The following is a 27,516-nucleotide window of genomic DNA, read 5'->3' on the forward strand; positions in this document are numbered from 1 at the left end:
GCTACAACAAAATAGATCTTCTAGGGCTGGGACCTAATAATAATTTCCTTTGTTTGCTCAAGTCAGTTTGAGTAATGTATGTCACTTGAAACCAGACTGCCCCTCATAGACAGAGGCTGAAGGAGCTCCTGAAGGGCTGTACGGCCGAACGGCTGGGGAGAGGCAGACACGTAGCCTTGTGATGGATGCTCGGACAAGGTCTGCACCTGGCACTGGGAGAACATGAAAGGCATAGACAATGTGGTAAGACAGCTTATGGTTTAAAGGATCTTAGAGATGATCTGAACTAAGCCTCTCATTCAAAGGGAGACCAGACTCACCCAAGGGAGGCAAAGTAGCTAAGAACAGTCCTGAATGTTACTCCACCCCTCAAGAGTAAGAGCAATTTTTAAATAGAATTTCTTCCTGGTAAACAAAATTATACATTTTCATTGTAGAAAACTTAAAAAATTATAAGAAAGACCAAAGAATAAAATAAAAATCACTCATAATCCTCACTCATCAACCAAAGATAGCCACTGTTGTTACAGTCTTGGTCAATACCCTTCCAATCTTTCTCCATGAATTATTTAATTTTTTTTTTAACAAAAATGGAATCATACTGCTTTGTAATCTGCTTCTTAAACTCAAAAGTACATTACAACATTTACCCATATTATTAGATAGTCTTCAAAAAGCATTACATAACTTATTTGCCCAGTCTTTTCTTGGATGCTTAGGCTGTTTGCAATTTTCTATTACTATATGCAACTATAGATCAGTCTTTGTGGCCACCCTGATTATTTCCTTAGGGCAAATTTTGATCCATGGAATTGCCAGATCAAAAAGTTCACATGGTTTGTCTTATTTTATTTTAAAGATTTATTTATTTATTTTAGAGAAAGTGTGTGTGTGCACACAAGCAGGGGGAGGGGCAGAGGGAGAGAGAAAGAGAGAGAATTTCAAGCAGACCCCCCAGATGAGTACGGAACCCAGGATCCTGAGATCATGACCTGAGCCGAACAAAACAAGAGCTGGATGCTTACCCGACTGAACCACCCAGGCACGCCAAGAGTTCACCTATTGTAAAGTAAAGCTCACATTTCAATTTTAACCCAAATGGGTAAATGTTTTAAGCACGCACTTTACCCTTCAGAAAGGGACAAACGCTTGAGTCAGCCACAGACAAGAAGCTGCTTGCGTTATAATTGTAGAGATGATCTTTGTAATGACGGGGTGAGGGAGTGGTTCCCTGAGACGAGCAGACCACCTTCTAGGAAAGAAGCATGTGGACAAACAACCTGTACCTGTTCCTGTGTAATCAAGTCTATGTGGTAAGGGATTCAGAAGACAAGCAGAAACCTGAGGAGGGCTCCTCCACCTTTTCTGTTTTAAATCCATCCATTACACCATCTGCACCCAGAGTCACTGACTCCAAGCACAAACCAAATCATGCCACATCCTGCCTAGAGCTCTTCATGGCTCCCTACTGCCTCCTGACTACAGTTCCTTATAGAGGCATTCGAGTCCTTAAGATAGAAGCCATATCTTGAGCCTTTTCATCCTCGTCACTTGTCCCCATGCACCTGACACTGTCAAGCCATGGTTCACTGTGGGGACTACACGCATGAGCACATGTGCCTTGACCCACACTGTTCCCTTTCCTAAGACGACATTCTCCCCCATCTCTACTGTTGAAACCCCCCCCCCCCCAATTTCCAAGGCTTCTATGCCCACTCTCTCTGCCAAGCAAGCTTTCTGGGCTTGTTGAAGCAAATCTCCCCTCCCCCTGGTTGAGGTTACAGTTGCCTGTAAGGTGTTGGAACCTCCATGTGCTCTGAGCTCCTTGAAGGCAGGACCACATCTCAGGAGCTTCCCCTCACCCACAGCTCTGGGCCTCGGACCTGTATGTCACCAATTAAATGTTCATGGAATAGTCTTTTTCAGGCACTGAACTTATGGAAATTGGCATAATCCAGTAGGATTGCATTTAATTGAATTCTTCTTCTTCATTCTGTTAATACATTAGCCATTCTGTTCTGGATCCCAAGCCTTTCTAGGCCAAGAGGGATTCATTCTCAGGGGGTGGGGAGGTATATGCAAAGAACCTTAGCTTGAAGCAGAGCCTTTTGGTGTTTGCTGGCAGTGAGGGGTTCTGTGCTGTGCTTACAGAGATTCCGGAGGCTGAGGCTGACGGGAAATTGAGCATTACAGTGTACTTCAAGGAAACATGAATAAGGCTTTCACTTAAAAAGAAAAAAAAAAAAAAGGACTAAATAAACATGTTTAGGTTTTCCCCTCACGCTTTGCCAACACGCATAGCAACCTACGTGTCGGGTGCAACCCTTCCCTCAGCATGACTCCAGAAAATGAACCTCCAGCATACAACTGACGATGAAACGGTTTTGAAAAGGCTATAGAGTGGCTTGCCTTGGTGTGAGATCTTGGGACAAGATGAACCAAGAGAGCCTTGTCCAGCGCTGAACTGTGGTGACAAAGAACCACAAACTAGGGGTCTTACAACACAGAAATTTAGTGTCTTACAGTTCTGAAGGCTAGTGGTCTGAAATCGGCAAGGCTGTGTTTTCTCCGAAAACTATAGGGGCATCCTTCTTTGCCTCTTTGTACTTCAGGGGTGGCTGTCAATCTTTGGTATTTCTCACCTTGCCCCAATACTACTCCAGTCTCTACCTCACCACGTGGCACTCTCCCTGTGCATTCTCCTGTTCTTATAAGGACACTGGCCATATCGGATTAGAGCCACCCTAATGACCTCATGTTAGCTCGATCACATCTGCAAAGACCCCGTTTCCAGATAAGGTCCCATTCACAGATACCAAGGGGGAGGACCTCGATATATTTGCGGAGGACACAATTCAACCCAGAACAGACACACCTGGGGGTAGGGAATGTGCTTAGTGATTCACAGGCATAAACTCATTAAAACTTAAAAGCCCTTTTGAGGTAGATGAAGGGATTGAGGTGAAACAATGTGTCCAATTCCAAATTTCTAATAAGTGGAGGGGACAGAACTACTCTCCTTTCCTCATACCTCTTCCTCCTTCCTCCTCCTCTTCCGTCTCCTTCTTGAGTCATTCTAATTACTCAGCTAACTTCTAGGAATGGCTTAGATGTGTTCCTTTACTTTCATGGGCCTACAAATCAGCTGGTGATCTTTAGATGCTGACCGATCTGGCCGGTTTGGGGTAGGAGTGGAGGTTCTGCCTCTCCAACCATCCCCCTGGGCCGGCTGCTACCTCTGATCTACAGACTACAGTTTGATTAGCAAGAGCATGTGGTCCCCGGGTACTAGCCAGAGCAGAATGACTTGGGGGTATTTTTAAAAACGACTAATTCTCAGAACTTAGAACCTATTGACATAGAGTCTCTATGTCAATCTGTATAATATTTTAATAGATTTTATTTTTAAGTAATCTCTACATCCAACATGGGGCTGGACCAAGAGTCACACGCTCTACTAACTGAGCCAGCCAGGCGCCCCCAAGAATCTGTATTTTTTCTTTAAAGTTGTATTTATTTATTTGAGGAGAGGGCAGTACAAGTCGGGGAAGGGGCAGAGGGAGAGGGAGAGAGGGAATCCCAAGCAGACTCTGCCCTGAGCGTGGAGCTGACACAGGGCTTGATCCCACAACCCTGAGACCACCACCTGAGCTGAAACCGAGAGTCAGACCCCTAACCAACGGAGCCAACCCAGGTGCCCCTGGAAAGGTGATTCTGAAGGACATCCTAGTCTGCAAACTGTTGTGCCAGACAAATTAAATGTCATGTGCACTGGCCTGTTACAAAGTATTTCCTGCTCATGTTAGAGGTGAATGATGGCAGGTAGGATTCAAAACTGGCTGGGTAACTTTATCCAAAAAAATATGTCAACCCAAAGGCAATCCCTTAGGTGAATGGTCTGACCTAGCCCCCGGGGGAGATGTATATAAACGACTTAGATAAAACCAGACAAAGTATGCTCACCAAGTTTTAGGTGATAAAAATTTGGAAGAACTAATGTGACTGCCCAAAGAAAACCACGATTTACTAGGCTAAGACACTGGGCTGTAAGAGGTAAGATCTGAAGTAGTCATCAAACGGAAAGTCCTCCATTCAGGTTTATAAAACCAACTGTAGAAGTGAAGGGCGAAGAAAGCCTGGCCTCATGATTTTGTATACAAAAAGAGAACGGACTTGGTCACTGATTTAGTATCAACCAACCAATGGTATAATGAAACTGACAAAACATCTCGAACCTTCTCAACCTATATTTGTATGAATGTAGAAAGGGGCCAGACTAAAGGCGGGGAGGGTACCAGGGTTCCCTGCCTGAGCGGCACGCTGGGGGGCCATGCAACAAGAGTGGAATTCGACTGTGCCCTGAGGAGAAAGACCAGCTTGGCCAGGAGTCTGTGAGTCATGGGCCCTTGAGCATTGATGAAAAAGTATGGATACGACCTTGGAATACAGAAGATAAACGGATACATGACCTCTAACTAAAAATACTTGGAAGCTTGTCTGAAAAAGAATAGCCTTGTTCTAAGTAGCTTCAAGGACACAGAAGCAGGACTCACAGATAGGATGGAAATGGCAGGGGCCATGGTTTTGGGTCAGCATCAGAAGAACATTCTCAGGAGGTCTGGGGATTTTTCCCTCTTTCTCAAAAATAAAAATAATTATGTCCAGGTTTAAAATCCCTTTAAGGTGGTTTGATTTTGCTGAAAATAGTACCTTGGCTTAAGAAGAATATTCGTCGTTTCATTCACTATGTATTGACTAGGTACCTAACATTGGCAATAATCAATAATGATAATAGCTAACACTTAAACAGTGCTGTGTGTCAGTCTTTGGTCTTGGCACAAATTAGCCCCTTGAACTGTACCCATGACCTGACGAACTATTTTACCAATGAGGAAACTGAGTCACAAAGACATTAGAGAGCTGCTCTGCAGCCACACCGCTAGAAATGGCAGACAGGATTCACACCCGGACAGCCTGGCGCCAGGATTGCTCCTGTGACCCACTCCACCAAACTACCCCCTTTATGCTACATCATGAGAATTATGAGATGCGGTCTGAGGGCTGAATCTCCATTAGGAACCGTTCCTGAAATGACAGTACTTTCAGAGGCCAAACGGTTTTCATTTCTTTTAAAAGCAGAAGAGAAAAATAAACTTAGGATCAAAGAAAATTTTTCTTTCTTTTTTTTTTTTTCCATCTGGCACACACCCCCCAAAAAAAGAAAGGAAGGAAAACTACAGGGCCCATGAAAAGCCTTTATGATGGTAGGAGGCCCATGAGCCCAAAATGCACAAGGCCTTATGAGTTCTACCTGCAGGAATTTGCAAAACACAAAATTTGTGCTTTAAAAAAAAAAAAAAAAGGAAGTATAATTTGGGCCCTTTAAAAAAAAATACATACATATATATATATATATATATATATATATATATATATATATATATATAATTTTGAGTAGCCTGCTACTAGAAATCAGCTGCTGGCTGGGGACAAAGAGGGGTTGCTTTGGACTTCTCCCTGCTGGCCTGGTACAGTGGCCAAAGTGGCCAACTTTGTGCTTCTTTTCTTAGGCTCTTCTGCAGCAAACAACCACACCATGCTTTGGAAAAGGTGGTACTTTACCTCGGCCTTGTGATTAAACTGGGTGAGGGAATTCCAGGTGCAGGCAGGAATAGGAGCAAAGGCAGCAAGGTGGCGAGTGGGGGGAAGAAGTCCAGCATGGATGTGCGGAGATGAGCTTGACCGGCCAGAAATGGTTTCCTCCACCTTCTTGCTAGAAGAATTGCAGCTCTGGAGAGGAGTTGGAGGGGGGCAACTTGAATTAGGGCAAAAGAGTGCAAAATCCATTTCCTACTGGAGGAGACAAGCTTGTCTGGAAAGGAAAAGGGTTTCCATAGAGACTGATGCACAGGCCTTGGGGGTTGGAAGGCATCCAGGTGGCTTGTTGGGGAAAATAACATTTACCCTGGGCTGGAAAGGAAGCAGGACAGGGCTGCTGTTTTGCAATGCAGATGTAAAACACCTCCTGGAAATGGAAATAAGACATGACAGGAAGGATATCTTCTAGGAGAATGTGATCTGTGGAGGGTAGAAAAGATTCTAGGAACAGGGTTTGGAAATGTGAAAGGCCCCTCAAAGTGTGAAAGCTGTCTAGAGGTTAACAACCCAAAGGATTGGAGAAGATAAGGATTTTGTAGCTCGGACTTTAAAAATTTCATTCTATTTCTGCTGTACTCAGCTTTCCAATTTAATTAGATATATTCATAGAACTCAACACGGAAGGCAAGCATTTGTGAAAGAAACATCTTCTTGGTGGTGAAGGGCCCTTGGCCGAAGGGGCCTCTACCCCAGCCCTGCCCCCGAGGGCCCCCACATTTGAAGTGCCTTCCTTGGAATTCTGTAAGTCCCTTTTCGGTCTGGGACCTCGACTGCCATCCACTTGACCTCGTATCTGTTTTCTCCCATGTGCTGTGAAGTGTTCTCTGGTCTTCTGCCCCATGCCTGTGGGGTCAACCAGATGCCCCTAGGAGCCCTGGGATCCATACCAAGGGGTTCCTCCCAGGGGCTCATGGCCCACCTCTAGCTCCAGAAGAGTGGTCTGAATTGTTCCTACCCGGGTTCTTTCACAGAATTGTGCTAAATAGCACTGAGGCACTTAAAAAAAAAAATTTTTTTTTTAACGGCTTGATTGAGATAAAATTCACATACCATACAATTTAACCACTTAAAGTATACAACAAAGTGTTCCCGCTTAGAGATCAGGAATATCAAAAAATAATACGCAAATAGAGGCAAACTGCTTGCCCCTTGGGCAGGAGCAGGAAGTCAACGGAACCACTAAAAGGACAGAATTTACATATCTACAGACAAGAATGACACTGCGTTGTGATCAGTTATCTACCAATACCGAGCTCTTCAAATTGATCCCAGGGTTTCATAATTAGATGAACCCTTAGTATACTTTGATTCTTGGTCAGCCTTATCCTTGTAATACTCACGATGATGGCCATTACTGCATGTCTGTGGCGTGCAGCACCATACCGAATGCTTTAGAACCGTATCTCCTTGCATTCTTACAGTAACTCCTTTGGTAGTTGACTTTCATTTTACGAATGGTAATACAGAGTCAAAGGGAGGACACAACACCAGATCCAGAGGGACACGCGATTCAAAGTTCCGATTCCACGGTCCTTTCTCTGGGTTGTTTGCACTTGGGGGATCCTACCCAAAACAGCACCGCCTACTCCCAGCTGGTGAAGATTTCTATCCGTGCTTTAGCATTTTTAGCTCTTTTGTTGAGGTCTTTGATCCATTTTGAGTTCATTTTTGCACGTGCCATGTGGTAGGAGTTTGATTTCAGTTTTTGAATCAGAACAGCCTGTTGTCCCAGCACATTTGCTAAAATTGTAATTCTTGGCTCTGTTGAATTGTTATGGTACCTTTGTCAAAAATCAATAGGCCATAAATGTATGGGTTTATTTTTAGACTCTCGATTCTATTCCATTGATCTGTATGCCCCAGTACTTGGTTTTGAATGTATGTCACAGCTGCAAAGATAACTTACCAAGATTCTTAGGTCAAATGGCAAAAAACAAAACAAAATGAAACAAAAAACCCACATCATTGGCTCCATTTACTAAGCATTTCCCATCACATCCATCAATAATGCAAATGTTTGGGTTAAAGACCTAGCTGGTGAGTTTCCACCTTTTCTGATGTCTGTGAAGTGATCTTGCAAACCAAAAGTACAATGCTGCATTTTTTTTTTTATTTTTTTTAAGGTTTTATTTATTTATTTGACACAGAGAAAGAGATCACAAGTAGGCAGAGAGGGAGGCAGAGAGAGAGGGGGAAGCAGGCTCCCCGCTGGGCAGAGAGCCCAGATGTGGGACTCCATCCCAGGACCTGAGCTGAAGGCAGAGGCTTAACTCACTGAGCCACCCAGGTGCCCCCTTTTTTTCCTTTTTAATACACAGATACAAAACTAAAATTTCCCATTTAGATCTATATCAATCCATAAGCTATTTACTAAAGTGATTTTAAAATTCCCAATATATGGGAGGGGAACAGTCTTTATTTTTTGTTTTGAGGTAAAGCTTCCAATTGTCTTCTCTTATAGGGTCAGGACACAAGACCCCCCAGCACTGATTTGTGACAGTGCGCACAGGGTTTAGCCAAACAGAGAAGCTCATCTGAGCCTCAATAATCAGGATTTTCGTTAGGGCTTCGTTACATACACATGACTGGTTGATAGATTAATTGCCCACATGGTTGAATCCAATATTCTATACTGTGTGACCCAAAGTCCCCCACTCTGTATCACATGATTGGTCGTCCTGGCATGACTGGCCCCTAACCGAAGATCAGTGGGTGTGGCCAGTCACATCTAGCCTAAACAGGGATACCCCCGCGACGTACGACATACATTAGCCCCCAGAAGTCAAGGGGAAAAGCCTGACCACTCTTTGGCAAGGTCAAATTCCTTACTGCACAGCGCTCCTGTGTTCAAGAAAACGTAGCTCCTCTGGTTGCTGAATCGAGTGTTCTACATTTGACTAGTGGTGAGAGCTTGCTGACTGTGTTGGACAATCCCTCTATAGCCTTAGAAAGGTTCATCTGATCTAGCAATTATTGAGAAAATAATGTATTAAGATTTCCCACAATAATGGTAGACACAGCTATTCCTCCTTTTCATTTTGCTTCTACCCAATATACTTTGAAGGTTTACTTATGTTATTAGGTACCATACATTTAAAATTATACTCTTCTGGTGAATACACCTTTTATCGTTCAGTGATAACTTACTGGCAACGTTTTAAAATTCTAGTCTGTTTTGACTCTGATTTACACAGCTTCACCAGCTATCTCTTGCTTAGTATTTACCTGGTTGGTTTGTTTTTAAGTTTTTATTTAAATTCCAGATAGTTAACATACAGTGTGATGTTAGAGTCCGGTGTGACTCAGCATGTCCGTACATCACCCAGGGCTCATCACAACAGGTGCGCCCCTGAACACCTGTGTAATCCATTCCCCCCTCCTTTCTTTATCTGCTTATATATCCTCCAGAATTTTATTTTCTACCTTTCTCTATTCTTCTATTTCTGTTACGTCTTTTGACAACAGCACATATCTGGATTTAATTCTTTATACAGCCTGAGAGTCCATGACATTTAACTGAAAAGTTCATGTCACTGACCTTTCTTATGATTACTGATTTATTTTTGCCCTCTTCTCATTTGCATAGTAGATGGTTATCTATTTGCATTGCTTTTTTCATATTTCCCTTCTCCTTTCTTGTCTTCTTTTGGATTGATTAAAGTGTTTTTTTCTCATTCCATTTTCCTGCCCCTTAACAGTTTGGAGCATATATATTCAATTTCTATTATTTGGATGGTTATTCTTAGAATTTTAATATATGTATTTAGAGTAAATTTAATCAGTATAGTTCTCTTTAAAAAGTACCTTAGGGAAAACAGAATGGAAAGTCAATAGAGAGGGAGAAAAACCATGAGAGACTCTAAACTCTAGGAAACAAACTGTGGGTTGCTGGAGGGGAGGTGAATAGGGGGATGGGGTAACTGGGTAATAGGCATTAAGGACGGCATGTGATGTGATGAGAACTGGGTGTTACATGAAATTGATAAATTATTGAACACTACATCTGAAACTAATGATGTACTATATGTTGGCTACCTGAATCAAAAAAAAAAAAAAAAAAGTACCTTAGGATACCTGACTCAAAACAGCCACCTCGGGGCATCCGGGTGGCTCAGTCATTAAGCATCTATCTGCCTTTGGCTCTGGTCATGGTCTCAGGGTCCGGAGATGAGCCTTGGCGTAGGTCTCCCTGCTCAGTGCGGTGCCTACTTCTCCCTCTCCCATGCTTCAGCTCTCTCTCTCTCTCTCTCTCTTAAATAAATAAATAAATTCTTAAAAAAAAAATAAAAACAAAACAAAACAAACCAGCCACCTCCTGCTAGCTTAAGTCTTCTTGGGGTTGCTTTTATGATTTGTAGTTTCTGCTGCCTCTCATTCACGGTGACTTACTTTCTTGAACATTCTTCGTGGGTTTTTGTTTGTTTGCTTGCTTGTTTTTCTGAGCCCAGATTTGTTGTGCGGCTCTGTGAGAACTGCCTGAGGCTTGACCTTGAGGGCGCTGTCTCTAGGAAATCCTTTGCACTTGCTTCTTCTGGAAGCATTCCATCTGAAGTTACTTAAAATCGTTGTGTCTGGGGCGCCTGGGTGGCTCAGTGGGTTAAGCCGCTGCCTTCGGCTCAGGTCATGATCTCAGGGTCCTGGGATCGAGTCCCGCATTGGGCTCTCTGCTCAGCAGGGAGCCTGCTTCCCTCTCTCTCTCTCTCTGCCTGCCTCTCCATCTACTTGTGATCTCTCTCTGACAAATAAATAAATAAAATCTTAAAAAAAAAAATCGTTGTGTCTGCTCAGCCTACCCATGGTGATGTTCTTGCCTAGAAGTACATGAGGCCCTCAGGAGGGCCATATTTATGCAAGGCAAGCCCTACAGGTGTTTCCCCCCAACACCACTGGGGCCAGTGTTGTGGCCAGGCTGGCCCTGTGGTCCTTTATCACAGCCGGCTCTGAAGGTGCACCCATGAGTTGTGTCTTTCCACAACCTCAGCTGGTTTCAGTCATAAAGCAAAGTGAAATGAAGATTATCAAGCAGGTTCAGGATTTTGAACTCAAGGGCATTCAGCAGGTGATTACACCTGGCTTCTTACGCGGAGGGGTCAGATAGAGGGGTCATGGCTGAAGAGTCAGACAGTTTGCTGCCGAAGTCTTCCCCTTCTTAAGGGGATTTCACTGGTTTGGAGTCCCTGCAGACCTCCTCTGTTTCTGCTCATGATTAGTTCGGGGTGTCAGCTGACGCCAGTCCCATGATGTCGACTAGCTGTGGTACCTTAATTGCTCACATCCCTGCTTGACCCTGGCCCCTGCTTGATGTGAGAGACTCATTGTGCTCTCTACGTTCTTACAGTGATTGGAAGATACACCTCAGCAAAACCATCATGGAATCTTGAAGAACAAGGCTTATTACAAAGCTTGAGGGGAACCTGGCACGCACACTCAGAGGCTACACAGCAAGGTCACAGGTACAGGAAGAGAAAGGGAGCATTTACCTGGCACTCTTTTTTTTTTTTTTAAGATTTTATTAATTTGGCACAATTATTTTATTTATTTGGCACAATAAGAGAGAGCACAAGTGAGCACCAGCGGAGGGGAGACACAGAAGGAGAAGCAGACTTCCTGCCACGCAGGGAGCCCAACGTGGAGCCCGATCCCAGGACCCTGAGATCATGACCTGAGCCAAAGGCATCAGCTTAACCTACTGAGCCACCCAGGCGCCCCAAGGCCTCATTTTATTAGGATTTGAGCGTGGGTGCCTGAAACTTCACAAGTTTACCCTCTATTGACTAATTTAAAGCATTAGAGCAGCAATGAGGGTCCAGGAAGGGAGAGGATGAGTCACCAAGTGGTCACCTATGTGGGTACCCAGGGGCTTTCTCAAAGGGGAACTTCATAGATTGGGCAACACGGCTGCTTATCTCGCTGTTTCAGTAGAAGCTGGGTCTCCTGCTTGCGATGGATTCCTTTGAAATGGAGCCTTTCCAATCAAGAACTTAAAGTCAGGTGCTTACAATACAGAAGTTCTCGGGAGTTTTTCTCTCCACAGTGGGGCACGTGCATCCGTTTCCCTTTAGAAAACACTGCATGCAATTGAAATCCTGTCTTTGTGTCACTGTCTTTGTGCAAATTTAAGGAATCAAATACATTAGTCAAAATGACATGTTCAAACTGAAAATGTAGTCAGACACTATTTAATCAGTACCTTCTAAATTCCTAAACAAGGGGCGCCTGGGTGGCTCAGTCGGTTAAGCATCTGCCTTCGGCTCAGGTCATGATCTCAGGGTCCCGGAATGGAGCCCCCAAGTGTGGGGCTCCCTGCTCAGCAGGGAGTCTGCTTCTCCCTCTGCCTCTGCCCCTCCCCCTGCTCCTGTGCTCCTTCTCTCTCCCTCTCAAATAAAGTCTTTTGTTTTTTTTTTAAAGACATGGATTGCACAAATTATGATTGAACCTCAAGAATTTGCACAATCCATTGGCTGCCTCTTCTAAAATATTTCTGTAAACTGTGTCACACATTTAAAGATAATCTCTCTATGTTATCTTTGAGCCTAAATTCTTTCTTTAAATTCTTTCTAAAATTTCTTTCTCTCTTCCTTCCTTCCTTTCTTTTTTTAAGATTTTATTTTTAAGTAATCTCTATACCTAACCTGGGGCTTGAACTCACAGCCCCGAAATCAAGAGTCTCATGTTCCACTGACTGAGCCAGCCAGGTGCCCCAAGCTTAAAGTCTTACAGAAACACCAACGATTGGGGCGATGCAAAATTTGTACCGACTGTGTCATTTTTATTCTCCTGCTGGTCTTCTGTGTTTCAAAGCTCCAGTCCCTTCCGTACAGTAGTTATTACTCTGTTAGGCTGTGCTAGGGATACAAAGATGAGTAAGGTAGGAACTCAGGGGCTAGTAAGGAGTGAATAAACAAGAAGAACAGAATGTGGTAAGTGCTCTAACCCAGCAACAAAGTTCTATGGAACAGAACCGGAGGAGGGAGTCCCTCAAACTGAGGGTCAGGGAGTGGGCACAGGAGAAAGCAAGCTGAGAAGAGTTTGAGGGGGACTGGCTTTCCTGACCAAGATCCACTTTCCTTATTGATCAGGCCTACAAAAGAGAGTGCAGCCCTCCAACTGAGAGTAGTTAAGAATTCAAGAGACCTTTTACCCACTGGGGAAAGTGGGACCTGCGCCAGGGAAACTTTGGCTGGAGTCAGTGGCTAAGCGGAGGTTTTCAGAAATGAGAAAATTGCAAGACTTAACCCCAAGCTTTACTCCTGTTGTTGCACAGAACCTGTGCATGGGGGCTTTGGCTCACACAGTTTGGGTCCACCTGAATACTGTGTTCAGCCACGCCGGCAATCATCAATCCATACATCATGTCCACAGAAAGGAGCCACAGTAAGAATTCTGGACACTTAATAAATCAAACGCATCGTACATCTTCAACTTCTTAAAAATTGAAACCAACAATGACAACAACAACTCTGAGCACAGGCTTAGAAGAGCTTCTCTGGTCAGCAAAGCCCCCTGGGGATTGTCCCACATCGATGTCTGGAGGGTAACACCTGCCGGCCCCCGGGGAGAGGACAAGGAAAGCTTTGCATTTGCCATGCCACAACTCAGCCCTATGTGTCTGTTCCTTTGGCTGATTTTAAACTGTCTCCTTTCCTTGTAGAGAAAACATAACCACTGAGCTTTCAGTAAGTTCTGTGAGTCCTTCTGGCAAATCATTAACCTGAGCCGGGTTTGGGGAACCCCCTGAAGTAAAAAATGAATAGCATCCAACTTAAGAGTTTCGAGAAAAAAATATTAGAATTACCCCTAAAAATGTAGAAAGAAAGGACAGTAAATGAAGTAATTAATGACATTTAAAAAAAAATCAACAGATTATATTATTAAGTCTTAATTAACATACTCTCCCAATACAGACACGTAGCTTAAAAATACGTGCTGCAAAGAAACCATACATAGGTTGAAGAGGATACTAGTAATGTAATCACAAGTGAATAACAATAGAATTAATGAGACTTTTCTGATACTTCCTAGTACAGCTTTTAAGAAAGAAATTACATGCTCTGGCAGCACATATACTAAAATTGGAATGACACGAAGAAAGAAATTATATTCTCCTTAAGGTAACAAACATCAGCTATGGTAAGATCCATTTAAAAATAAATCCTTCAAAATGTTTTTGTTATCCTGCAGTTTTTGTTGCTAAAATTACAAAAGTGTAACAAGAACTTACTAAAAACTCTCATAGTTGCATTTTTGAACACACAGAAAAAGAATTTGTTAACCCATTTTAAAAATTCTCCAAATTAAGAGTTTTAATGAATTTTTGCGTCTAGATGTTAAAACGGGAAAAAATGCAACACCTTACTATCAGTTTGCAAGATCACTTCACAGACATCAGAAAAGATGGAAACTCACTAGCTAGATCTTTAGCCAAACATTTGGTTAATTGGTGGATATGATAGGAAATGCTTAGTAAAAGGAGCCAATGATGCATTTTTTTTCCATTTGATCTAAAATCTTTGTGAGTTAACTTTTCAGCTGTGACATACATTACAAACCAAGTACTGGGGGATGCCTGAATGGCTTAGTCAGTTAAGCCTCAGACTCCTCATTTCAGCTTAGGTCATGATCTTGGGGTCATAAGATCAAGCCCTGTGCTGGGCTCCGTGCTGGCCATGGAGCCTGCTTGAGATTATCTATCTCTCTGCCCCCCATTTTACCCCCCACCCCTGTTGCACACATAAACTTTTTCTCTCTCTCTCTGTCTCTCTGTCTCTGAAAACAAAAACAAAAAAAGCAAGTACTAGAATGTACAGATCAGTGGAACAGAATTGAGAAAGTACCATCATTATTCAACAGGGATGAGAATAGTATTTCCCATGAATATGCTGGAATAACTGACTATTCACATTCAAAGAATGAAGCTGGACTCCTACCGCAGGCTGTGCACAAAAATTCACGCAAAACAGATAAAAGACCTACACATGAGAACTAAAACTATAAAACTTTTTGAAGAAAACACAGATATAAAGCTTCACAACCTTGGATTAGGCAACGTTTTATTAGATATGATACCAAAAGTACAAGCAACCTCCAAAAAACAATAGATAAAATGACTTCCTCAAAATAATCTTTTGTGCTTCAAAGACCACTATCAGAAGTGAAAAGCATAACCCACAGGATGAAAAAAAATTTTTTTTGTAAATCATATATCTGATAAGGGTCTAGTGTTCAAAATATACAAAGAATACTTATTACTCAACAATAAAAAGATAAATAACTCATTATGAACATGGACAAATGATTTGAAGAGAAATTTCTCCAAAGAAGACCAACAGGACCATGAAGAGATACTCAACAACTTTAGTGATTAGGGAAACGGAAGTCAGAACTACAATAGGATACCATTCACAGGCATGAAGATGGCTTTCATAAAAGATGGGCAGTAACCAGGGCTGCTGGGGCTATGGAGACATTGGAACCCCTGTAACGCTGCTGGCAGGATCATAAAGTGCTGCAGCCACTTCAGCAAATAGCCTTTGCATGATTAAACACAAAGTTAGCGTACAACCCGGCAATTCCAAGCTTAGGCACATACTAACCAGGAGGAATGAAAACAAATGTCCACACAAAAGCTCGTACACAAATGTTCATAGCAATGTTATTCCTAAGAGCCAAGAAGGGGGAAAAACTCAAACAGCCAGAAAGTGAAAAAAGAGATAAAGAAAAGGTGGGATATCCATACAACAGAATATTATTTGGCCATGAAAAGGAACATAGTACTGACATGTGATACAACGTGGATGGACCTTGAAAACGTCACGGCAAGGGAAAGAAGACAGACACAAAAAGCCACATATTGCCTGATTCCATTTGCATGAAATGTCCAGAATCAGCAAATCCACTGAGATGGAAGACAGATTGGTGGTTGCACCAGCTGGGGAAGGAGGGTGTAGGGCAGTGACTGCTAATAAGTATGAGGTTTTTCAGAGGTGATGAAAATATCCTCAAATTACATAGTGGTGATGGTTACATCAATTTGTGAATGTCCTGAAAAAAGCTAAATTGTACACTTTAAATGGGGCAAATTTTACAGTATGTGAATTATATCTTAATGGAAAGAAAGATTAAAAGGAGACAAGTATGGGGTGCTTGGCTGGCTCAGTCGGTAGAGCATAAGACTCCTGATCTTGGGGCCATGAGTTCCAGCTCCATGTTGTGTATAAAGATTATTTCATTAAATAAAACTTAAAAAAAAAAAGTATTGTAATAAACTGAACTAGCCCCAAATTCTGTACTGCAGTATCATAGTTCCAAATCCTGTTTTCTTAAAGAGAAAGAAGTATATTTAAATAATCATATTGTTCTCTCTAGCAAAAGCAGTAGTTTTTGTACTGTTATGAAATAAAACCCAATTTAAAAGTAATTTTAAAATAGTTTAACCTGGGAGTGCCTTTCTATCTGCTAGATGGGGTGCTGCGTGATTCATGAGTCATTGAATAAAGCCAATTAGACCTTCAAAGTTACTTGGTTGAATTTTGTTTTTTAACAGATTTGGTGGCAGTGGTGGGATCCAAAGTGAAATTCTGATGGTATCTGGGGACAATGAGAAACACAGGCCCAGGACCTGTGAACCCCTCCTTGAGTTCTCTGTCTTTCTCAATGTTTCTGGGCATCATGGGTAAGTTCCTCTCGGTTCTGAGCGCTGTTCTCTTTGCCCTGAGCTCCTGGTTGACTTTTCCACAAAGTCATTGACAATTTCATGGGAAATTGACTTTCCCATGAGGGGCAGGGCAGGCTGATGTAATCCACCTATAATCTGGAGCCCAGCTGAGTCGGCGGAGGACTTAGTCCAGAGCCACGCCCTTAGCCTTTCGGACCACAATTCCCAGGGTTCTGAGCAGACCTTCAAGCTGCCTGCAGATCTGCGTGGGCGTTGTCGGTGGCTGTGTGCTGTTCTTGATCCGTCAGTGTGGAGCCCTCAGTCTGCCCTTCCAACTGTTGATGTCGGCCGGTTCAACCCGAGGGGAACTTTGCGTTTTGGCTTTTAGCAAAAAACCGGGACCGAGGAAAGATAAACCAGAACAAAACTGCCTGTGTGGTTTACAGACTCCTAAAATTTTACTGGCCTCTGTGGCTATCACTTACCCAGTCTTGAGCCACAGATTCAAATGGGAATGGCCAAGAGGCACTCCTGATTCAGGATTCCCTTCCTTTGGCAGGGGCCCTACTGCCCTGTTTAGGACTAAGTGTGAAATAATCAGGAACCTCTCCTAAGAATACCACAGAATCTGTTGTTAAAGCAACAGTTTCTCAACAAAAGTCCTAGACTCTCTGGCCAAAGTTGATCTCGATAATAGGGTAGCTGGTGTTTATCTTTCAGCTGAGCTAGGAGGCTCAGTGCTGTGGCCAACACCACTGCTGTAGCTGGAGAAAATTTTCTGGGGAGGCTGAAATTCAACGACCAGAAATCCCTGAGCAAGCTACTTGGCTTTAAAAGGGTGACTCCTGGGGTGCCTGGGTGGCTCAGTGGGTTAAGCCTCGCCTTCGGCTCAGGTCATGATCTGAGGGTCCTGGGATCGAGCCCCACATCCGGCTCTCTGCTCAGCAGGGGGCCTGCTTCCCCAACCCCCTCTGCCTGCCTCTCTGCCTACCTGCGATCTCTCTGTCAAATAAATAAATAAATCTTAAAAAAAAAAAAAAAAGAGTGACTCCTTCAATAGGATCTTCAACTTACTTGGTTTAGGTCAAGGGGGGACGGTGGCCCCAAAGGCCACTCTGGACATGGGGAATTATCCTGTTTAAGACAGTTATAAGTTATCTCCCTGATGTGTTTCTGTCAAAAACTTTAAATGCATGTTTGTAGCCACTAACCACCAAGCAAATGATCTCCCGAAGACCGGAATGTCGGAAGAGGAATGAAGAGAGAGACTGCTTTCAGAACTGAATCCAAAGTCATGGCTTGTGACTTGGAATCAAGCACAAAATGTCACGACCCATGAATACCACACGAAGGTTCAACAGAGGCCGAGAGAACCACAGAGCAGTAGTGGAGGGCGGTGCTAAGGGCACATTGGCCCAAGATGAGGTCACTCGTGCCGAGCCCCACATCGGCAAACTAAGACTAACCCCAATTTCAGCCAGGTCCCGGAAATGGGGTTGTCACCAGGGACTCTGGAACCGTCTGATCTGTATTAGTGAGGGAGTCTGTGTGGTGGACCCTACCCTTCATCCAAAGGAAGAACCTGCCTGGAAGAATCCTCTCTTCGTTTTTTGTTTTTGTTTTTGTTTAAGATTTTATTTATTTAAATAGTTGAGAGCCAGAGAGTACAGGCGGACGGAATGGCAAAGGGAAAGGAAGAAGCAGGCTACCCACTGAGTAGGGAACCAATGCGGGGCTCGATCCCAGGCCCCTGGGACCATGACCTGGGCTGTAGGCAGACGTTCAACCATCTGAGCCATCCAAGCACCGCCCCCTCCTTGTTAAGAAACTTCCTTTTCCTGTCCCCATCTGCCAACAAAAGTGCATTTTGTACAGCTCCCTGGAGCTCTTTCTACTCACTAGACTGGATGCTGCCTGATTCATGAATTTTGCATAAAGCTGATTAGGTCTTCAAATAAAAAAAAAGAAAAAGTTTGATCTTTATTTATTTTATCCTTTAAAATTTAATTTTGGCCTGTTTAACATTGTGCAGAGAATGTCAGTACCATAGTAAAGGGCTAGAATTCCTACGTAAATACACATATACTGGAGATCAGTGCCCAAGGGTTTGTAGTGAAGAGAGACAAAGTCAACAAAGGTTAGAGATCACTGCCTTGATGTGGTGAGGAGGACAGTCAAGAAAAAAAACCTTAGGGAAACCGATGGGAGAAAATCAGCAAGAGGTACCGACATACTAGATCTTACCTTATTTTAATTTCCCCCGGTAAGTCTGTATGTCTGATTAAAATAAAAACAAATCTGAGGGTCTCTGCTGGAAAGTTCTCTGAGGGTATCTTAATACTTCAGTTCAGTTCTTAATGCGGTGGCAATTTGGCATGAAGCAAGTTTCCATTCTGTGTCGCCCCACAGAAGAGGGTCACACCTTACACACTATGCACTAAAAATACCACCTTCGAGAATAATGCTGTTACAGTGCTTCCTTCAGCTGCGTCCCCTTCTAGCCAGGCACTGGCGCGCTGCACCAATTCGGAGGGAACCGCAGACGTTGTCTGGTCCAGCAACCAGTTTCTTTTTCCAGATCACCCTGGAAAAAGACAGTGGTGTCCCTGTACTCTGTGAGCTGTCTCTCCAAGTGTTTGCCTGACCTCATTATCCAGAACACTCTATAAATGTAGCTTTCCACCCAGCACCGAGTCTGTGAAAGGGCGGGAGGCTCCCTTGCAAGTAACAAAGCCAAACAGAAGGATCTGTCTGGCCAGACTTGGAAAATACAGCTGCCAGGTTGCTACTGGTTTAAAGAGAGTGCCTGAGCGACGTGCTGGCCCCCAGCCTTGGCTCCTGAAACCCCGACGTGAACACTTTTATACAAGAAGCGAAAACTGAGAGGAAAGCCTGCGCCTGGGCAGGCGGGCGGGCCTGCCCATGAGCTGTTCCTCAGGGAGGGATTTGTGCCATGAGCTCCGAGCCAGGAGGCACCGATCTGCCCCCCACTGCCAGCTGGTGGGCCTGCCCCTCCAGGTTCCTCCTTTCCACAGGGTACCCCCGTGGGAAGAACACCAGATAACTTGGGCTTAAATTCCTGGTCTTCCACTTACTGGCCTTGGGAATCTCACTCGATTTCTCTATCCGTGGTGTTCTCATCTGTAAAATGGGGACATGACAGCTACGGCATGGAGGCTGTTACAGAGTTGAAATAAGAGAACATATCTGAGGACAGTGCAGTGTTGGGCTCGCGGTAGGTTCTCAACAAATGTTGGACTTCTTTCTGGAAGGTGAGGCAAACCGTGAAAACACCCCATGTCCAAGGTACTCAGAAAGCTGGAGGATCACTTCTTAGAAGATTTTAAAATGGACTAACTATGTAGAGCCCGTGTATGACAAGGCGATTTGTTAGATTTGGAAAGAACTAGGTTTTAATGAAGCCATTCATTTCACAGGGTAGAAGCAGAGGCTGAGGGAGCGAGTATATCTGACGTGCTCAGGTTTCAAAATACAGTTTTGAAAAGCTGTGCTCTCACTTGGTGTGTAAGGTTTGTACAGTACAGCGGTTCACTCACACCAACGACAACCACGTTATGTACTCACATTAGATTCACTCACTCACACAGATGGAAACTACAACAGAATTTAACCTGTATCCATCATGTTTACTGCCCAAGCATTTCTCTAACAAAACGTCATTTTGGAACAGCATTAGCGGCTTTAAAGTGGAGGGCTAACCAGATCTAGAAAACCTTTTTGCTGATTCATTTGGCACAAAAGGTTTCACCAAAACACAATGAAAATCTACTTGTAAAACAGGTTTTCCAGCAAACAGAGCTTGCAAGTGACTTTGGTGATGGCACAGAGGAAGGTCTGGGCTTCTTGATAAGTTTACTTTCTCCTGCCCTGACGTCTTGTTAGACAATTCCTCCCAAGGACACGCACAAGTAAACAAACGACCTAGGACTGTCATTTAACACCTGCTGATCCATGGTGAGCAGAACATATGACTCTGGAAAGTGCTGCAGGAAGGGGTCCTCAAACAGTATGTGACCTATGAAACTCGAAGCAGACAGAACGGTCTGGTGGCTTTCCCTTTGCTCCGTGGTATTAACAAGCTGTCAAAGTCCCTATTTATCAACGATCATTTCAAACCATCGTATCTCGGAAAGAAGGAACAAATCCACCCCAAAGGAAAACAAACCTCATGGGGTCAAATATCACTTGGGGGTATAAGAAGAAATGGAAAGCATAATTAGCAATATGAAATTATCAGAGCAACATTATATTTGGTGACACTGGCTTCTAATAGGATACTTCCACATTTCACAGGCTTAAAAGTCCACCCCACCTTCAGAACCAGCTGTTTCATATTTTGTTTTGTTCCATATTGAACAGCAATCAAGCTGTTCTCAAGGCTTCTCAATGTGGCCCAAAGAAACTCGAATTACTCATCCCCAGCCCTCCCAGCAAAGCTCAAGTTACAAATTGTTAGGCTAAAATCTCCCCTAAATCCAAATTACAACATTAACCCGATTACTGATCTCAGGTTTCAAATGCTAAAGTCAGAGCTCTCACTTCTTGTTACTGGTTTGTGCCACTGTTGAGTTAAGCTTCCGATTGTTAGCCTGTGGAGGCCGAGAGTCTTGGCCACTGTGAGTTTATAGGTCTGTTGTCTTGGTCTGCTTTGCGATGATATTTCCTCACAAACTTTTGATCATGACGAACAGTTCCTGAGTGATATGTCCTCTGGGCTTTCTATATTAAGGCTTGAAGGGGAGGAAAAAGGGAAGTGACTTCCCAGCACCTCTCCAGAGGAATATAATTTCCTGTAACTATCTCTGAGTGTGTAAGATGCGTTTTAGAAACATCTCCATTTCATCCTCACGTGGTGTCCTTTGAGAAGATGGAAAGTAGAAAGACAGAGGAGTGTTCTTGGTTCTCCCTCCCAGAGAAGCTTCTAGCTCTTGGAACATTTATTTCAATTTGATCCATTCGTAAACATGTATTGTTCAGTACCTATGAGTGCTGGGTGGAGGGTGAGCTCCCCAAGGACGATATTCTCAAACTCCTCAAAGAAATAAGTTTAGGTGGGAATAAAAAGCCATAAAACAAAAGAGAGTTTAAAACAAGAATGTGCTAGAATTAGAATCAACTAGAAATATTAAAACGAAAGACACAGCTATGGGAAGAAAATATCCAATAAAGGAGCTTCCTGGTGGGTCTTCACTGCTACAGAGGGAATGAATGAACCCCAAGGTCAAAGTATATCTACCAGAATGCAGCCTGAGGAAATAAAGAGAGGGAAAATCTTAAGGAAAAGTTTAAGAAGAACATGGCAACACATCCAGACGCTTTGATATATATTTAGTAAGAGTATCAGAAGCAGAGTCGAAGGAATAGTGAAGAGAGGGTGTCGAAAACATACATACTAGCAAGAACATCCCAAAACTGAAGGGAAAAAGTGAGTCCTCCATTGGAATATTTCCATGAAGCGTACAGCAGAACCTCTAAAGAACACACTCATGAACATATCATGTAAAATTCCAGTATATCAGAAATAAGGTGAACACTCTAAAAACTACCAGGGGAAGAAGACATAATATCTAGAAGAAACGAGAATGAGATTATGAGCAACACTGAAGGCAGGACTCAATGTGTAAAAGTAATTTGGGACCCAGAATTCTCTTTCTACCCAAATTATCATCCAAGAGTAAAGGCAAAATAAAAACATTTTCAGACCTACAAATACTTAAAAAGTTTACTATCAAAAGATTGTCTCTGAAAGAACTAAATTAGGGTGTACTCCAGCAAGAAAAAAAAGTGAATCTAAAGAAAGATTGCAGAAAGCTACCACGAGCAAATAAATTATTAAAAATTGTTGATGCGTGGGGCGCCTGGGTGGCTCAGTGGGTTAGGCCTCTGCTTTCGGCTCAGGTCATGATCTCAGGGTCCTGAGATCAAGCCCCACATCGGGCTCTCTGCTCAGTGGGGCGCCTGCTTCCCTTTCCCGCTCTGCCTCTATGCCTACTTGAGCTCTTTGTCAAATAAATAAATAAAATCTTTTAAAAAATCGTTGATGCGAATCAAAATAAATAATATGTTTTTAAAATTATGTGTTTAAAAACAAGTTGGAGCCAAAATTTTAGGGAGTAGTAACATGAAAGTTGAGAGAAGTGTGGAGAAAAGTAAAAGAAGCTAAGTGTCTTATCTTTTTTTGTTTGGAGATAAAGATACTAATTAAATTTAAACTTTCAACAAAGCCTGCATAACGTGCTGTGTAACACATGACTCCAAACCTTAGCAACTTAAAAGTTAAGAAAAAATCTTTTATTTTCTCCTAACTTTCTGTACGTCATGAATGCCTTTGGCCCAGGCTACATTCAAGGTGTCTGGTGGAGCTTCTCACCTGCGGTATGTTCTAACCTCACTCAGGCTTGATGATGAGCCACAGGGTCTTGTTGGTTGTTGGCCACAGATATTGCCACGTGGGCCTCTCCATGGGGCTGCATGCAACATGGAGCTGGCATTCCCCAGAGTGAGAAATCCGAGAGAGAGACTAAGAGAGGGAAAGTGTCCAAGACTGAAGTCGCAGTGTTTCTATAACTGAATCTCGCTGTGACATCCCATTATTTCTGCCATGTTCTTCTTAGAGGTAAGTCATGAGGTCGGGTGCACACTCAAAGGGAAGACATGAAAAGCAGCACATTGGGCTGTACTCCAACAAGCCTATTTATTACTGAAGAGTGAGTGAGTAAACAAGTGACTCTTAGGGGCCACCTAACAGGCCAGGCAAACATAAACGTGTCTGGATCCCAGGGATGGGCATAGTGCAGAGGCCCCTGCTAATAGGCTGATTAGTAGATTAAATAAGAAAACATGTGTAACACTCGACCTTTGTGTCCGTGCTGGTATTCTTCCGTGTACCTGGAGCACCAATCTTGTATCCTCTCATTGAATCTAAAAACTTACTCTTTCAACTTCTTCCTTTTCCACGAAGACTTTTTTTTTTTTTTAAGACTTTATTTGTTTATTTAACACAGAGAGAGATCACAAGTCGGCAGAGAGGCAGGTGGGGGGGGGGAAGCAGGCTCCCCACTGAGCAGAGAGTCCGATGCAGGGCTCAATTTCAGGACCCTGGGATCATGACCTGAGCTGAAGGCAGTGGCTTTAACCCACTGAGCCACCCAGGTGCCCTGACTTTTTTTTTTTAAGATTTTATTTTTAAGTAATCTCACCACTTGGTATGGGGCTCAAACTCACAACCCCAAGATTAACAATCACATGCTCTACCAACTGAGCCAGACAGACACCCCTTCCATGAAGCCTTTTATGAATCCTTTGACCGTAAGTAAATATTTCCTTGCATAAACCTGTAATATTTTGCTTGTGTCATTTTCATGGTACTAATCATTTTCTGCCTAGTTGTCAATTTTTGCACATCTGTTCCTCATTCATAATCTGAATTCTATACAGAACGCTGCCAAGCCCATTGAAGCTCAATTGCTTCATTTAAATTAGGAGCCAAATCCTACAGGTAACAAAGCAAAGTATGCAGGACTCCACCCTTTTCCGTTCTTTAGGGAATCTGGGAAAATGTACCAAAAGAAAGACAGCAAACAGACTGCCCCCCCCCAACCCTCACATCCCTCCGAAAGTAATAAGCAGAACATACAAGGGTACCAAGATATGAAAATACATGGAGGTGCTTTAAAGGAAGGACTAAAGTTCCCACCTGATAAGGTGAGCGACGTCAACGACCAACAGAGAAGGGAGATGTTCAAGGGAGCTGTCCTGTAGCAGATCGGATGCAGACTTCTAGGTCACATGGAGAGCTAAGAGGGTGCCAGAAAGACTCAGGGCTAGATGTTGATGTAGCACAATAATGATATTCACAGCTACCCTTTACTGAGTTCCTACTGTGTGCCAGGTACACTAAATGCTTTCTTTCTTTTTTGTTTTTAAGATTTTAAAAAATTTATTTATTTGACAGACAGAGATCACAAGTAGGCAGAGAGGCAGGCGGGGGTGGGGGTGGGGGTCAGGCTCCCTGCTGAGCAGAGAGCCTGATGTGGGGCTCAATCCCAGGACCCTGAGATCATGACCTAAGCAGAAGGCAGAAGCTTTAACCCACTGAGCCACCCAGGCACTCCTAAACGCTTTCTTTATATTATCTCACTGAATGGTTGAAGAAACTGAAGTTCACACAGACCAGATACCTCCTCCCAGGTCCGCAGCTACTAGGTGACTGATCTGAGATTCTAGCACAGGTTTGTATGACTCTTGAAATATGGGCTCTACACTTCTATCCTTCATTTCCAGCAAACCAGATAAGATGAAGTGGAGAGGGCTTCAAATGCTCTTAGAAGTCTGTGGCTCTGGGGAAGGTGATAGTTGTTCCATGGAGGTGTGCGTTTACTCTTCCTCCCACTGCTTGTTTCCACTTTATTCCCATGATCTCTTCCTTGCATTTTTCTTCATTCCCTATTATGGCTTCCTCCTTCCATTAAAAATTAGAGATGCTGCAGCCCCACGTTGGGTGTAGAGGTCACTTTAAAAAAAGAAAATCTAAAAAAAAAAAAAAAAAAGAACTGGGGGTGCCTGGGTGGCTCAGTGGGTTAAGCCTCTGCCTTCAGCTCGGGTCATGATCTCAGGGTCCTGGGATCGAGCCCTGCATCGGGCTCTCTGCTCAGCAGGGAGTCTGCTTCCCACCCTCTTTCTGCCTGCCTCTCTGCCTACTTGTGATCTCTCTCTGTCAAATAAATAAATAAAATCTTAAAAAAAAAAAGAACTGAAGATATTGCTTAAAAAACAGACTACATTATCAAGAGAGTGAAAAGACACCCATGGAATGAGAGAAAATATATGTAGGTCATATATCTGATAAGGATTTAATATCTAGAATATATAAAGAGCTCTTAGAACTCAACAATCCAATTAAAAAATGGACAAACATTTTTCCCAAGAAGACAAACAAATTGTCCAAAGCATATGAAAAGATGCCCCATCATCCATAATTAGTGAAATGCTCATTGAAGCCAAAATGCGAAAACATTTCACAACAACTGGAATATAATCCAAACATGGAAAATAACAAGTGTCAGCGAGGAGGTGGAGAGATGGAAGCCCTTGTACATTGCTGGTGGGAATGTGAAATTGGTGCAGCTATTGAGGAAAAGAGTTAGGTTGTTCCTCAAAGAGTTAAACATAGATGTGCCATATGACCTATCAAATCCACTCCTAGGTATATACCCCAAAGAATTGAAAACAGGGCCTCAAACACTCATATGCCAATGTTCACAGCAGTCCTATTCATAACAGTCAAGGTTTCAAAGCAACCCAAGTGTCCAATGACAGATAAATGGGTAAACACAAAATGTAGTATATACATGCAACGTGATGCTATTAAGCCATAAAAAGGAAGAAAGTCCTCACATATGCTCTAACATGAATGGACCTTGACAACATAAAGCGAGGTGAAACAAACAAGACATAAAACGGAAAATATTGCATGATATCACTTACCTGGAATATCTAGAAGAGACACATTCATAGAGGCAGAAGGTAGGTTCGGGGTGACCAGTTGCTGTGGGGAAAAGAGAGAAGGAATTATCAATTAGTGGTATCGAGCTTCTGCTGGAGTCGATAAAAAATTCTGGAACAGTTAATGGTGGTGGGTGCACACATCATGAATGTGATTCATGTCACCGTAGTGCACAGTCACAAATGGCTACAATGGCAAATCTTACATTTTATATGTATTATACCTCAAAAAAATTAGCTTACAAAAACCCCAGAAACCATATTCTTTTATAAAAAAGACTGGATTCATAGTCTACTTCTATTAAAACAGACCTAAGTTTATCAGAGAAGACAGCCTGGTATCCTTGTTTAAGTCTCGGAGGACAGAAGAGGGCTGTTCCCTTCCTTCCTGTGATGTCAGGTCCTTTGACCTCTCCCATTTCCTTGAGGATGCAAGGGGCAAGAGGGCCCCCGGCCTTCTACCAACGACTCGACCATGCCAGATGTGCATTCTGACCCATGACCTTCTCCATCCCATGAGTGCCACCCATGTTAGAACATGAAGCTGGAAGCTGATTGGAAGCCTCTTGCTCATCTGTAGAAAAGGCTTCGAGATGTAAGATGAGCCTAACAGTTGGATGACACTGGCCCAGAAGACTAACCATTTGACCCGAAATCTTCATTTGTCTGATTAGTTGATCATGGTTATGAATGGGGTCCCCTAAATATTCAGGTGATTTGAATCCTGAGGACTCTAAATTAATATGGCCCAATATTCTAAAACAACCTTTCCAGAAAAAACATTAGCACAGATCCAGGCTGGTGACGTGCTTGAGGCCTCATGTTTGGAGAGAGAGGCTCATAACTGTGTTGGCCGCTGAGCAGCCGCCTCTCCACACCTCCACAGAGTAAGATTACACAGAAGTTCCATTCATTTCTCATCACGACATAACTCAGGAGTCTCCGAGAACAAACTTGAGTCCGCTTTAATTGCTCTGTACCACATGAGTGTGAAATCACATGTCCTCTCTTGTCTTTCACAGGAACGAGACGAAATTCTCTGACATTTGACTTTGAGGGTACAACATTGAAGCAGAAGCAAAACGTAGGCCACGCCCTTTACACACTGGCTCATAATCAGTTTGACCCCAGACAACAGCTTGAGGACAATTAAGTAGCCATAAGATAAATGAGCCTCGGAGAGCCTATGTTCCAGGTCTAACTCCATGAGATTTCCAAGCACAGAACTTACAAATCTGTTTTATTTAGACAGGAGAACATTTTCAGGGACATTTTTTCCTATTGCACTTTAGCATCCAGGATTTTCTCCTGGTCATCTGAACACTAGAAAACACCCCCTATGTGAACTGCTCTTTCTCTGGTTATAGAGAACCTAGAGGCTGTGGAACATTCCACCGTCACACCTGTCTCCCTCTGGTGGGATGCTGGTCTCCCTTCTCCTATCAGATTTCTGGCCCTTTGGGCCGGAGGCTATGTCTTGGTGATGTTTTAGTCCTTGTGCTTGGCTCAGGAAATGTGTGACCAGTGAATGAACTGGGCCACATGTGTTTCCCCAAATATGCCCCCAACATTTCCACTTCCTCATTCAGCTTTTCCTTTAGCGCCTCTCTCAACCCCTCACTGTCCTCCTCACTCAGTCTACATCTGTCTACCCTTTCTTCAAGGCCCATTTCTACCCT

The 27,516-nt window shown here is 43.2% G+C and overlaps 1 protein-coding gene across 2 annotated transcripts in view; it reads right to left on the minus strand.

The window, feature by feature from the left end:
- The window catches only part of PAPSS2 (3'-phosphoadenosine 5'-phosphosulfate synthase 2), a 120,203-nt gene extending 94,038 nt beyond the window's left edge, over positions 1–26,165 (minus strand). The window contains exons 1-2 of one of the 2 annotated variants that reach the window (XM_032313426.1): positions 26,150–26,165; positions 25,820–25,880 (exon numbers count right to left, since the gene is read on the minus strand). Coding sequence is in view for 1 of the 2 variants with exons in the window: in XM_032313425.1 (XP_032169316.1) it covers positions 5,623–5,847 (225 nt within the window). In the remaining variant the exon portion in view is untranslated. Of the gene's footprint in view, positions 1–5,622; positions 5,863–25,819; positions 25,881–26,149 lie in introns of those variants that run through there. The other variant, XM_032313425.1, reaches the window with a different exon arrangement.
- Between the last annotated feature and the right edge of the window lie 1,351 nt (positions 26,166–27,516).

Source organism: Mustela erminea, chromosome 14 (genome assembly GCF_009829155.1).
Source record: "Mustela erminea isolate mMusErm1 chromosome 14, mMusErm1.Pri, whole genome shotgun sequence".
NCBI classification, from domain to species: Eukaryota; Metazoa; Chordata; class Mammalia; order Carnivora; family Mustelidae; genus Mustela; species Mustela erminea.